The sequence below is a fragment of the Aulonocara sp. 'chitande type north' Nkhata Bay genome, linkage group LG3 (genome assembly GCF_057382095.1).
Source record: "Aulonocara sp. 'chitande type north' Nkhata Bay isolate Kocher_YH1m ecotype deep benthic linkage group LG3, A_spYH_male_GT1.1, whole genome shotgun sequence".
NCBI classification, from domain to species: Eukaryota; Metazoa; Chordata; class Actinopteri; order Cichliformes; family Cichlidae; genus Aulonocara; species Aulonocara sp. 'chitande type north' Nkhata Bay.
This window is the reverse complement of record NC_141346.1, coordinates 48,211,685-48,225,569: the sequence shown is the minus strand read 5'-3', so window position 1 is coordinate 48,225,569 and position 13,885 is coordinate 48,211,685. Positions and strand designations below refer to the sequence as shown.

Here is a 13,885-nt window from a genome sequence, read left to right as displayed (position 1 = left end):
TTGTCTACATACGTCTAAAATATCTGAATCGGTGCAGATTGTTCATCGATCGCTACTTTTTGGCACTGCGTTTTGCAACGATAGCCATATTTGCTACACAGCTATTAGTAGCTAACATGCATCTTTATGCCAGCAAACGTTTACACATTTTATGCTGAGGCGATGTTTTTCAGAGAGCACTGTTTCTTATTTGCAGATGATTCTCAGAGAGTAGGAGGTAGCAGAGTTAGGGCCACAGTTCTTTCACAGGGCTGATAATGACAGATCGTTAGTGGGAGTTAACCTCATACTGTATTTCCTCATTCGCAATTTTGTTGTCTGTGCGATAAAAAAGGAAGCAATTAAATCTCTGATTGCTGCTTACTGTAAGTGTTACTTCCCATGCAGTCCAATCTTATGGACATAAATGAGATAAAGAGGTCATTTTCCATGCCTAACCACATGTAGTACTACATAGTATATTGATAAGGAGGAGGGTTTTGGGGTTATTGCGTTTTCTTAGTAGCATGCAGGCCTATCTTTGGGAACAAATGTGTTAATCTATAGCACAACTACACTGGCATCACTGGGGAAATTTAAAGCTCATGTGAGAATCAAACCTTTCAGCTGTTACTTTTTCGGTGAAGTCACTTATATCACGGTGCCCACATAATTTGCTTTTTCCCCTTTCAAATGCACAGGCGTAAAGGTCACAATAACGTTACACAAGTGGGGGGAAAATCCAGTTTATAAAATATGGTCACTGAGAGGAAACCTCAGCCTCGGGGAGATGTGATATGTGAAAATGCGATCTCGTCGCCTACAGGAGCGAGGAGGGTGTCATATATCAACCGCTTGAAAAAAAAATAAAAGGAGGAGCAGAAGGATGGAGTGGGGTGAGAGGATGGGGGAGTTCACTGTGTTAATGCAACATTTGCTTCTTCCAAATATATGATGCTCCTCACTAGTTTTTTAGCAATAGAAAGAAGAAAGACAGGACATGTGATAAAATGGACAGAGGGGAGAAGACGGGCAGGGCAGCGCTGAGAAGTAGAGGAAGCGACTGCTCTACTTTTATGGAGTTTTTTTCCTATCGGCTCTATAACAGTAATGGATAGAGTGGTGGGGAAGCTAATGGTGAAATAAGACGTAATACAGCATGACGAGACGGGGAGGAAATCAATGCTTCTCCTCTTTTATTGTTACTGCCTTCTGTTAGAGGTGCCGTGTGAGGTCATAACGGTGAATCTGACTGAATCTTCTCACCTGTTCGAATGATATTTGGATTTCCTGATTAGATTCAAGGTCAGGATTGTTGTTCAGAGGTTGTTGTGTCTGTGATCAGTCCTACATCTCCCCCCCCCCCCCCCCCCCCCCCCTCCTCCTTTTGTGATTATCTTTTGGATAATTTTATTTTCTAGCTTTTAAGAATCTGTCAAATGGAAAAATGAGATTTAGGGTAATCTGGTCTGTGTCCATTTTGGATTCTTCTTAGCCTGCGTGTCCTGCATGCTGATGTCTTTTGCTCTACTTTACTACGCTGTATTTTACATGATCTATTTATTCCCACATCTGAATTATTTATAACCTCTTATCAATTTTGATTCTTTAAATTGGCCCGATTCTCAGTTCCTCTCTCTATATATTATTCTTTAAATTCCCTTTTTGTAGTCTTTCATTTGTGTTAAAGAAAGATTAGACAACAACAAACTCCACTACCTCTCAGCTGGTTTGGTGTCTCTCCACTGCCTCTCCAAGCTGCTATCTTTAGACTTGTTACCCCTCCCACTCCTGCTCCGATATAGCTGAAGATAGACATTTCTAACTTTGCAGTCTTCCAAATTATCCAATCCGTCACCTAAAATTGCAAAGATTTTCTTGCCCTTGCTCCTTGTCTTAGACTCTATCTCACCTCGCTGCTGCACTCTCTATCAGCTCTCTTCTTCTGATCTAGTGGGTTTACTGACTTTTTACAGTATGCACTGTATTTGTCATATCTCCTTCGTTTGCTTTCCCAGTTCCTCTGACAGTATCTTCTCTTTTCCCTACATCTCTCCTGTTTTGTCTTTCTTACCTCTCTCACTGTGTTCTGTCTGAATCCTTTCTTCTCTCTATGCATCCTTCCTCTCTTCTTTCATCTCCCTCAGCCTGTGCCTGTACATTCTCGCTCTCAGTGTTTTTATTTTTCTCTTCATCACATGTCGTCTCCGGCATGGCAGCTCTCCTCGCCGTGTATAATGAGGACGGGGAAGAAGAACGCATCCTGATAGGATGGAGGCCGATCCCTCTCACCCTCTCTCGCCTCTCCTCCCCCTGCGTTGTCTTGCTCTGCCTCCTCATCCCTCTCTCTCCTTCCTCTTCCTCTATCTTCCCTCCTCCTCTGCTCCTGCTCTTCTTCCTCGTCATCGTCACCTTCCCCTTCAAGCACTCCTCTGGTCTCCTCGTTGTTCTGTCTTGAACCTAACCCAAGGAATCCTCCACCACCTCCACCCCCTCCACCACTTACCCCTCCTCCTCCTCCATCTTCCCTACTTCCTCCCAGCCCACCCCCCATGCTTCTTGAATGAAACAGGCTGTTCTGGCGACCACCTCCAAGTCTCCCGAGAGAGAACCCGCTCCGACTGAGCACCAGTCTCCCTCCCATACCCCCACCTCCTTGCCCTGCTGCTCTGATCCCTGCCACTGTAGCGTTCAGGAGGGCTGTGGTTCCCATTGAAGCCCTTAGCCTGGATGGAAGACTGGCACTCGATGTGGTCCGCCGGCATCGGGGGCAGCTCTGAAGGAGGTAAGCCGAGTTGAACACCACAGGCAAAGCCAGAGGAGGGGGGTTGGTCCCCTGGCTGGGAGTGATGCCTTGAGGCCCAGAGATAGGTGTGGAGGCTGTAGGGTTTGTCCCCCCACTCGTTTCTAAGTCCATAAGGAGGGCTTCAGAGTAGCTCGGGACCATCTGTTGGTTACAGCGAATGTGCCACTCCAATTCTGTCATGTCCACCGTGTTGACACGAGAGATGGCTCTGTAGCTTGTCCCATTCACACCAATGCCAATCGAAATTCCTCCTGGGTGGATTCCATTCTCAGTCCCTCCTTCAACGCCGTCCCCTCTTCCACCTCCGCCTGGCCCTCCTCCACCGACTCCCCCAACGGTATCCTCGTCCTCCCCGAACAGCTTCTCCACGTGGTAGTGGACATACGCTGTGCGGTATTCCGACACAACTCGCAGCGGCCACGACAGGAGGAAAGCTGAAGCCAGCCAGAACACCTTGTGCCTGGAGAACCACGGCTGGTGAGCCGGATCGGAGAATGCTAGGATGTGTTCGCGGAAATCCACGTTTTTAAGGTGCATTCCCTCCCTGGCCTCCATGTAGTCATCAAGCCCCTCGTTCTCCCCAAAGAAGCGTGCTCGCTTGCAATTACAGAGAAAAAAATCAAAAAGTAAAACACTGTATAAGATTTAATGCTAAATTATTACCAATATTTAAGAAATTTACTGATTCAAATGCTTCGTATTTTTGATTTAAAATGAAAATGGACATTTGTTTAAGCTTAAAAAAAAATAAAGAACAAAATGAATCGCATTCATTGATCCCTCACATCTTACCTGGGTGAGGTAGGCAGCTTCAGCACGTGCACTTGAAAAGCTAAAGAACACAAAAATGAGTCACTATCTATTTCACCTTAAAAAGAAGGTAAACCTTTTAACAATCAAAGTCATACAGGTTTAAATTTGATGTCTCGCTGATACCTGAAACACTTTGTGAAACGCAGGCGAACAGCAGGGTGTTGCTGCAGGTCCAACAGCTCCTTTGACACGTCTTTGACACCATAGCGGGCGTAGTCAAACTCAGAACTTGAGGCATGAGTGTTCACCCGCTCATGGTAGACCTGAAGAAGAAAAAAGCAGGGCACGGACAAAGAGGTCGAATAATGATGAAGAAAAAAGGAGAGGAGGAAGGAAAGCAGGATGTGTGATACTAGAGGGACATTTTTATTTTCAAAATATGTTCCAGCACGAATAAAACTCAGCTGTATGGAATTTTTTGCCTTCTGTGAACAGCTGTTTGTCACAGCTCAACAACATTCACTATATCAAAAGCAGTCAGGATAACAGGAAGGGTGAAACGTGAGTGTGTAGAACCAGAAAAGTGTCCTCACCTGTGTGGTCGTATATGCATCTCCATTGCGGTATCTTGTCACCTGTCTGGTCCTCCTCACGTAGTGATAGCTGATGGCCTTCCACCAAATACAGGGTGTGGCCTGCTGAAGTCTCTGCACACGCTCGTATACTTCCTGTGTAAAACAATGAGGTAAAACAAGGCTGCTTTAAAACATGTCACAATGTTTTACACTTTCTACAACCAACTTGCTGCCTGATGTGTTAAAAACGAGATAAAGACATAACATTGCCTAAAACGTGCAATCACAGCAGAAGCAGAAAGAGTTGTTTTACTATCTGCATACAGTTTAAAGCTGTGCAGGCTGGTGATGGTTTGGTTATTGTGGGATTATTTTTGTCCTTCTATCGTTTCCTTCTTAGTAGAGACAGACAAACAGCTCTACGTTTGGAGACAGACAAAGGACAGGCCAGAACAAACCAAAAAACAGCAAAACCCTCGGTCAGCTAATTTCCACATGTAGGGAAGGAAGCTGTATAATGACGCTCCTCATGAAATATTACAAATTTAATTCAGGCTTCCTTGAAGTGAGGATTTTCTTTTTTTAATCATTATTTTTACTGGTTTAACCATTTTAAGGATTCCAGACACAAAAAACAATCACTAAGTGAACAGATTTGTTTTTTTAATAACAGGTCTTTCTAGATTTCTCTTTCAGCGTCTTTCTGTTTCGTGCTGGAATCACCTCACTCGAGCCCATTACACCCACCTTCAAAATACAGGCTATAACTTTGACACATACCTGGAATTCAGCATGAGCCAACATGGCCGTCTTGGAGAAGCAGTGCCAACACTCCACCAGGTAAACCACATACAGCATGGCCAGGAAGGCCAGTGGGATGTACACGTAACCACTAGAACACGGACTTTCCAAATGCTGGATGTAATAGGCCGCCGAGGTGCCGTCAGCAGATACGGAGGAGGAGCCCAGAACGGGTACGCGACAGAGAGCGCACCAGGCCAGCGTGGCAAAACAGCCGTACATGAGGAGGGTCAGGAGGAGGCACTTCCAGTGGGACTCCCGACAAAGGGAAGAGGCCAGAGACTGTTGGACTGGCCGTTGCTGTGGAGGCACAGAGAGGAAAAAAACAGCTGAGCCACAAGACTACACACATTGGCAGCCACGAGAGTGATAAACAACGCAACATGCCTCTAAATATGCCTCATTAATAAAGCCAGACAGGTGACAATCAATGCTGCTGAACACAAAATGTTTGTAAAGGACGCAACACAGGTTTTCTGTACCTGCTGAGGTTTTAATAACCACATTCTTCCTGTTTGGTAAACAGTGTCACATTACAGAGAAAGTGTGTAAGCTGAGGTCTTCACCAAAGGAATGCATTACGCTGCCCCACTCCCATCACAGGATAAGTGCTGCATATTAGGAACACACACACACTGCTTATGCCACTCTCTAAGTGCACACAGCCTGACTTGCACTGTGGAGACATCATATTACAGCGCACTCAAACACACACATATACGTACGCACACACATTTGAGATATACAGACATAGATGGTCTAATGCGCCTCATTCTTTTCAGTCTTGCTATCTCTATCCATACTCACGCCAGCATGCACGTTTCTCAGCACTGTAATGCAGCCAGCGGAGAGTATGTGAATAATTTAGATGAGAACGATGCTTCTAGACGGTTCTCTAGCCAACTGACTCCGCTCCAACATCAGGAGCATATCAGCATTGCTGCAGTTTGTGTGTGTGTGAATGAAGGACAGAAAGACAGACTGCTTGTGCCAAAAGGAAAAAAAAACAAACATACCTCATTTTTATGCATACCTCATAAAAACGTGATGAGAAAGGAACACATTTAACACACACCTGAACTGTTTCATGTGACAAAGGGTGCTTATTTGTGTCTGCGTTGATGTCTCCCCTGTGGTGAAGGCGACAAGGCGAAAGAGCAACAAAGCAGATGACGAAAAGAAGGAAAAAAAAGATGGGATGACACCATTGTCCTTTCCTCCTCTCAGTCAAGTCTGCTCGTCCTGTCAGCACATCACGCCCTCCATTTATCTCACACACTGGCCCCTCTCCTCCCTCCTTCTACAGTATATCACTCACACACACACTCTCATATCCTTCACTTTCTCCCTGCGCACCACAACAGAGCCTCAATTTGCTATTTGCTATATTTGCTAGCAGATCTTGGTGGATGCACAGCACACAAACACGCACAAATGTGCACCCATGATTTCAGAGGACATTTGCGCGTCTTGCCTGAAACATATACCAATGTTACTGCAAATCTTACCTTATCCTCAGCTGATAATATGTCTGTACCTTAACCTTTAATGATTTACTTTTTGTGTCTATACGTGACTGTGCAAACAGACTCAGGCTCACATTAACTGTACACACACACGCAGACATTTTTCACTACTGTACGTCAAGGGCGAGCAGTGAAAGGCAGAGAGAAGGGCATCTACACTCCACCAGTCTGTTATCACTCTGCAAAAGCTGCCAAAAAGCATCCAAGTGCAGGCCTTAAGATTCTAAAAATAGGTTTGCTGCCTTTAAGAAAATGAAAATGATCCGTGGTACCAACTTCATATCATATTTAATGCTTCTCGTATTCACATCTTCTTTCATTTGTTTATTCTTATGCAATCTCTTTTTCCTCCTCCTCCCCCAAATCTACTCCCCGAGCTCCTAAGCATTTTGTACCCACCAATCAGAACTTTTACCTCGCCTCACTCTGTCCTCGCCTGCCAACCCCACCCTCCATGTCTCCTCTGTTACATCCTCTTTCAAAGTCTGTCTCTAAGTGGATTGATTGGGCTAAGAGTGTAGCGTAGGGGGAGGGGATGAGGAGTGTGAGGGGAGACAGAGAACTTTTCATGAATGCAAGTATGAAAGGAAGCTAAATAAGAAGAGGAGGATGAGGAGAGAGGGAGAGAAGCTAAAGAGCCAGCAGCAGTGACAGAGTGCACCTCTCTCCAGAGAACTCCACTGCTAAAATCCATCCTTTTCCACCGTCTCCCTCCCTCTTGTGCCCTTATTTTGTCCTTCTGGCACCAAACCTCTTTTGTCGTTTACCTATTACCCAAAAGAAGAAGAAAATACTCCAGCAGTACCAAAAAAAATGTGTCAAGCATTTTCAACAAGAATCTGCAGCCGTGATGCCAGTGTGGGTACAATCAGCCCAAGACAGGAGTCAGATTATTCCTGTAAGCACTTATCCCAGTCAGCTTTTGTCAGTATGAGCCATTCTCTGTCCCACAGGTGAAGAAACCTGAGTGCCAGAGCTTTAGCACGACTTAGTGAGCATAGTCAAATAAACCAGTGCCGTAAGTCACCACACAAATTCCAGTGAAAGATGAAACATCAGAGCACTCTGTCAACCATCAACTCTGCATGACGCCAGCTATTTACAGTAATGGGAATTATACACCATATATGGGACTGAGAGGCCATTTTAATTATTACACAGCCACTAATGGAGGGTCAAATTCCAAATCCAGCAACAATGCACACAAGTAGTTGTCTTCAGAAAACTGAAAGTCTTTAGTGGAGTAGAAGTAACTTCAAAGGAGGAAAAGCTCCTACTAACACCTCCTTAGTAATTATTATTCTACCAGGATATTTGAGCCTACAACAAATAAAAAAAAAAAAACCAGAGTGTGCAACTATGTGGACCAGAAAATATTTTTAGGTGAGGCAAAGGATTGCTGAAAGAACTGATTTAGAAAAAACAAACAAAGATTTTGTACTACAAAAATAGCAAAAAAGAAAACTTTACTGAAAACCAAAAAAGCTTTAATACTAAAAACAGTAATACTAGCAGGGGATTTGGAAGGCTATTGTCAATATTCAGCCCAATTCATGAATAATTATCAGCAGCAGAAACCAGGCGTGTTGCATTTGTGGGTCCTTAATTATTGTTGACTTATTATTCTCATCGTAACCATGTGACAGCTTAAAACGACAGCTTGACAACTTAGGTGAGATTTACAGCATGAACGGGAGCCACAGCTCAGTGTCCTCTGAAAGCATGCAGATTCAGTCATAGACTGTAGGTAAAAGATGGTCTGAGATTGCAGGTCTAAAAGCTGAAGCAAAATTGAGTATTTTGGTCTAAATAACCCAAAATGTGATGTCCACACATGTGGACGCCACATCCTAGGAGGTTAAAGAGGTCAAGTCAGAAAGCTGTTATACACCTTTTCGCAGTCACAGCTACGGAAAGGTACATCCAACATTTATACTGTATTTGTTTGCAAAAAGACCTCAAGTTGTCCAGAAGTCTGTGGAGAACGAACTAGGGCTGCCACGATTGCGTCGACTATTAAAAACGTCGACGACTGATTTAATAGTCGACGCGTCGTTTGAAGCTTTGTAAGATCACAAAAGACGCAGGAATAAGTACCGGTAGTAGGATTTAAGAGTGTAATAACGGACTGAAACAGAAGATGGCAGCACTGCATGTACAAGGATGCCAGCTGCCGTTAAACCCCGAAGAAGAAGAAACGGTGTCCCATATTTCATAGTGCAGCCTAGCGTAGTTTTCAATGATGGCGGCCGCTAGTTAGTTTTAATATTACTCTTATTATTCTTTCTGGGTCACAAAATAAAGTTTAACATATTTTCAGGTGAGAATGTAGCTGTGTAAACCTCAAATATCTGCTCGGTTTATCAAGATACCACATATTTTTAAAAGCGCTCCGACGTTTTCGGAGATGTCTGTTTCACCGAAACAATCTGCAAATGTCATTAAAATTTAATAAACTATCATCTTGTTGTTATTTTTAGTTAGCACATACCTTAAACACTTCAAGCTGTAAGCTAATGATAGTTATATAAGAGCAGATGCTGCTGGTGCAATAAGCTGTACGTTTTACGTCCAATGGATGCATGATCTGATTAGTCGACTAATCGCAAAAATAATCGGTGACTAGTCAAAATAATCGTTTGTGGCAGCCCTAGAACGAACAATGATCTATGACATCAGTAAACGCTTTCTTTGCTACTGAATGAACACAATCAGATGTTGTATTCACTGCAGAGTAAGGTTAACTATGTTGAATAGACTCCACTAACTTTTAGCAACGCTGATCTTTCATATATCATCTTCAGAGGAATGTTTTTTGTTTGTTTAATTAACACTGATCTGTGAATCGTTCAGGCATAAAAAGGCACCTAACTCAAAAGATGAACCAGTGTTGTGTCTACACTAAAACAAACAACAGTATTGAACAGTATCTGAAATTAACGTTAAGAAACAAGAGAAAAAGTCTAGCAAAGACCTGACACAGGACCTGAGAGAGGCTGAACCTTCAGTTGATCCATCTGCTGTACACTGAAGCCTCATCAGAAACAGTCTCAGTGGACGGGTGGCTGTCAGGAAGTCATTTTTAATGAAGGGAAATGGAGCAGAGGCTGAGGTATACCAAATTACACAAGAAATGGACTGGATATCTGTGACAACAGGACGTATGGAGTGATGAATCCAAATGTGAAGATGCTGGTTCAAATAGTTTTCACGTATGTATGGATGGAGAAGGTCAGAGGAGTTACACTGTGGGCGTCTACAGCCCTTTGTAAAACACAGTTTGGCTCAGTCATGGTTTGGAGCTGCTTTCAGCCACTGGTGTTGGAGATCTTGTCAAAATTGATGGAATTACAAAGGCAGAAAAGTGCCAACAGATTTTCATCTTACCCCACTAAAATATTTACTTTCACGCTTGTTCAAATTGTACAAATCTGTTTTCCCTTACATACTGCAAGAAATGAGGGGTGACTCAAGACTTTTGCCCACCACCGACCTCCTGAAGGACTGACCAACAATCAACACTTTTGTCTATAAAAACAACTCTGGCTGCAACAGATCAAAGTGAAATCTCAGTTTCCTTGACACCATTATGCAAAGAAATCTATATAGCCCAGCCTGGAGGGTGTCATCTTTCCTATTTCATACTGAAAGTCTGAACTGCTCTCCTTAGAAGCTCTTTTGAAGAGGGCGAGTGGCTCTGACACGACATATTCTGTTGCATTAATGGCATCGTTTCAGGGTTAAATATGCATAAAACATACTACTTGACAAAGTTTTGCTGGGCTCAAAACGCAGACACTTTGACACAATCTACATTCGAGAAGCATCCCGAGCACCCACAATGACTGCAGATGGCTGTTTTTTTATATCTTGGACCAGCTTGATCTGTGAACAAGATTTTAAAGAAGTAATTTTGAACATCCTGAGCAAACATCCGATACATCCTGCTTCTACTAACTAAAACACTCACAGGCCTTTCCCCGTTAACCGTGTTTGTGCGCTTCGCACGAAAGGATCGTACAACCCTCTCTCCGTATTAAGGTGTCTAATAGAAAACGTGTGCTGCTCTCCCGTCCTTCCGTGCTTCAGCTCATACTGATTCAGCTGGTTAGGTGTGACTGGAGCAGCTATAATTAGCAATCCTAGCGTGTGGGTGGCAAATGAAGTGAGGGAGCGAAGAAAGGAAAATGTGCTGCTGATGCTTACAGTGCTCTGCTAAAAATTATGTCATTTCAACACAACTGGAGGGAGTCATTTGGAGATGTCAGGTTTCTACTAACTGTTCGGTGGCAGCAAACAAATTATTACCACTTGATGTGGCAGCAGTGTGTCATCATACACTCATAACGCTATCATCATTATTGCTCCGTGTTGGAGTGTGCTCAGTGGAGACTACAGACCAAACAATGACATCTCCTATTCATAAATTAAATATCAGTGAAGGCAGAGGTTGGCCTATACGTGAGCCTGAATCCATGTTAGTTACAATACTGTAGATCCGAATGGTGGATGCTAAAAGTTTTCACAGAAACCTCTCAGTATAAGTCTAGTCTCCATCTGTATGTAGAAGGTCATTGCTTGCTAATATATAACTGTTATTGTAGCAAATGACAACAACAGTATCAACAAGATACTATCACAGGCATGAAGAAATAAAGAAAAATCATGTTTAATATCAAACATAATGACTGAATACAAACATTCAAACAAAGAATTGAGAGCATTGCTTGTGTGTTAATTTTAGAAAAAGCTATTCTTGTTTGTCTCTCAGCGAGTTGTAACGTTTCTCTTTGTCGAGTCAGGTTTTGTGGCTGTTGACACATTTAGTTTCTATTCTTGTTAAGTTTACATGCTTTTTTCAGCTCCTCTGGCTCTTTTCACATGACAGTTTTCCCTCGCCCTCCTGATGATGAGCGGCGTCTCATGTGGTGGAATGTAGTTTTCATGATTCGCGAGTGAAACTTAGAAGGAAATTAGAAACGCCTGCTTTGATGTGACGAACCTTCCCGCTAATGGAAATATGGCACGAGTGTTTGTATGTATGGAAGAGTATGAGCTACAATTTTAAATCTTAATCATTCAATTCTGCTTCATTTGTAGCAATGCCTGCATAAGAGTGCATACATGTATGCATTCCCATGTGGCGCAAAGTGAATGCAATTGAGGGAAATATGAGTGTGGAAACGCTTGAGTGGGAGAGTCGAGTACGATGGGGGATAGGAGGACGAGGCTGTAAACTCCACTGGGCAAAAAAACAGGAAGGAAACCAGGAGGGGAAGATGAAAAGAGTAATGGAGGCAGAGAAGAGATGCAGGTTGAAATCATTGCATTACACTGCACTGTCTGCACTGCAGGAACGGATACAGACAGAGGACTGTAAGTGAAAGGTATCTTTTAACAGGCGTTCCTAGTCCACACATTACATCCATTGGTTTATGAATTATCACTTCTCAGGTGCCAAACGCTTAATTTATCTCTTATTTTCAGTTTTATTAGTCCTTATTTGTAAGTACTGTGTATTTCAAAGTATTTGGACAATTAATACACTTACTCTGCTTGCCACCCAGCCAAGGTATTTAAAGCCCAATAAAACCAAAGTAGTCTTTTAATAGACTACTCACTTGAGAGATGAATGACGTGCCTCTCATTTTCTCTTCAGTTAATCTGTCACTGCAATTTTTATTTGAATGTTTCCAGATATGTAATTCAAATAAGCAAAAAAGGGCTTTTATTTAATGGACAACTAACATAATAGTAGCAGCCTTATAGCATTCATACATGTGACCAAGAGGCTTGCCATAAGACTGGGAGCCTTGTACTGCCTCACCTGACCACCAAGTGTGACACAAGCATATTGCCACTGGCAGGCTGCTTGCATTACAACACACCCCACCTTTGTCTTCAAATCGTTCAGTGGGAATGCGTTAGTAGCCTCTGTCACGCTAGTAAACTTGTCATAAACTCCACTGGTAAATTACATTAATAATATTATTATATTTTTTTCATGATAAAGTGCGTTTAAGTGGATGATGCTGATTGTTCTAAGTCTGGTAATATAGTAATCACACAGTGATTCAAGGCAAGATGTAAACATAAACATTTGAGCCCTGTGTGAGGACTTTCAGCAGCAGGAGGCAGGCTTCAGTAGTTAGGGATGTGTGTAATAAGGACAAGGATATCTGCTAATGAGCTTTGTATGTGTTCGTAAAATTAGCTGAAAATCAGAAGAAAACACACTGTAACATATTGTAACTCCCGGGGTGAAAATCCTGACATACTGCTAGGGTTTTCCGTGATTTCACATTACGTGTCCTTGTGTAATTCTGGCTGTAAGGTGGGTGTGTGGCTAAACTGTGATGTCACCCTCTTGCATCTCTGTGGTGACAGCTGGCAGGTAGACGTGGTCTACTATACAGAAAAGACCATCCATCCCAAGAGTAACACATCACGCAGCCCTGTCAGACATATCGCATCAATACTAAGCCCCCTACCACCCCTATCTGTTTACTAAAGCCACAGCCTGATCTCCATTCACACTAAACCAAGCTCCTCCGTGTCCTTGCGTGAGGCATCACGGAGGGAACAACGGCAAAGACATGTTTTGTCAATGAAAGAGCACACTGATAAGCGTATAAAAGCATGTACTATACATGGAGACGGCAGGCTGTTTGGGACACAGAAATTGTGTCATTGATAGTTCTTCTGTGAGCGAAAACACATCCACCTTTAGGTAAACTGGACCCTTGTTTGAAATGTAAACCCCAAGGAGACAGGAAAAAATGTCCTTACCTGCTCTCTTCCCGACCCTTCCTCCAAAATGGGCTCTTCTGCGGCGGCCGTCTCCTCCTCCGTCTGCATTTTCTTTCCTGCCACTCCTTCCCTTCCTCAGAACGGGGCACAGGCAGCTCCCTCCCCGGTAACCTCCGAAGGCAGGGACCTCCCCGGCGGAGCAGGGAGCTCGGTCACCCCATCCGCCGCAAGTCGGTATATAATTTCACGATGGCGGGGCCTGCGGCAAATAGGCATCATCTACTCCTGGTTTATAGGTAGCCCCTGCCTCCTGTCCGCATCCTCTCGCGCTGGCCCCGCTTACTGCTTTGGTTCCACCTGCTCCATCCTCCGGCTCCGCGCTCACAGAAAGACGGCACGAAGCAGCCAAAGTCAAAGCCCCGTCACCCTCCGTAACAACCGTCTCCGCTGACGCCACCTCCAGTGATGCTCGAGCTACACAAGCGTGTGTATGTTCACGTGGGAGCGCGTGACCGACAGCGCAAGGGGGTGGGGGGGCAACCGGAGTCAAGGATTTCTCCAGCTACACCCCACCGATTTTTAGAATTTTTGCGCAAAGGTGAAGAGGAGAAACGGGCAGCATCGAAGTACGGCAACCAAAACACGAATGTCCGTCTCCGTTTAACTTTATTCGGTCGTGTTTGCACCTTGCTCTG

The 13,885-nt window shown here is 43.8% G+C and overlaps 1 protein-coding gene across 1 annotated transcript; it reads right to left on the bottom strand.

Moving 5' to 3' along the window:
* Positions 1-1,370: 1,370 nt before the first annotated feature.
* On the bottom strand, positions 1,371-13,863 carry LOC147335941 (transmembrane protein 151A). Its single transcript, XM_086284162.1, has 6 exons — positions 13,230-13,863; positions 4,894-5,214; positions 4,132-4,266; positions 3,722-3,861; positions 3,578-3,617; positions 1,371-3,382 (listed from the first exon to the last, which is right to left on the bottom strand). The coding sequence occupies exons 1-6, from the start codon at positions 13,296-13,298 to the stop codon at positions 2,174-2,176; spliced, it is 1,914 nt and encodes a 637-aa protein (XP_086140288.1). The 5' UTR covers positions 13,299-13,863; the 3' UTR covers positions 1,371-2,173.
* Between the last annotated feature and the right edge of the window lie 22 nt (positions 13,864-13,885).

Coding starts and splice junctions, on each gene's coding strand:
- LOC147335941 (XM_086284162.1), bottom strand. CDS start 13,298: ATGCAGACGGAGGAGGAGACGGCCGCCGCAGAAGAGCCCATTTTGGAG. Junction 4,267..4,893: donor TGGCTCATGCTGAATTCCAG/GTATGTGTCAAA, acceptor TGTTTTACACAG/GAAGTATACGAGCGTGTGCA. Junction 3,862..4,131: donor ATGCATATACGACCACACAG/GTGAGGACACTT, acceptor TTTCTTCTTCAG/GTCTACCATGAGCGGGTGAA.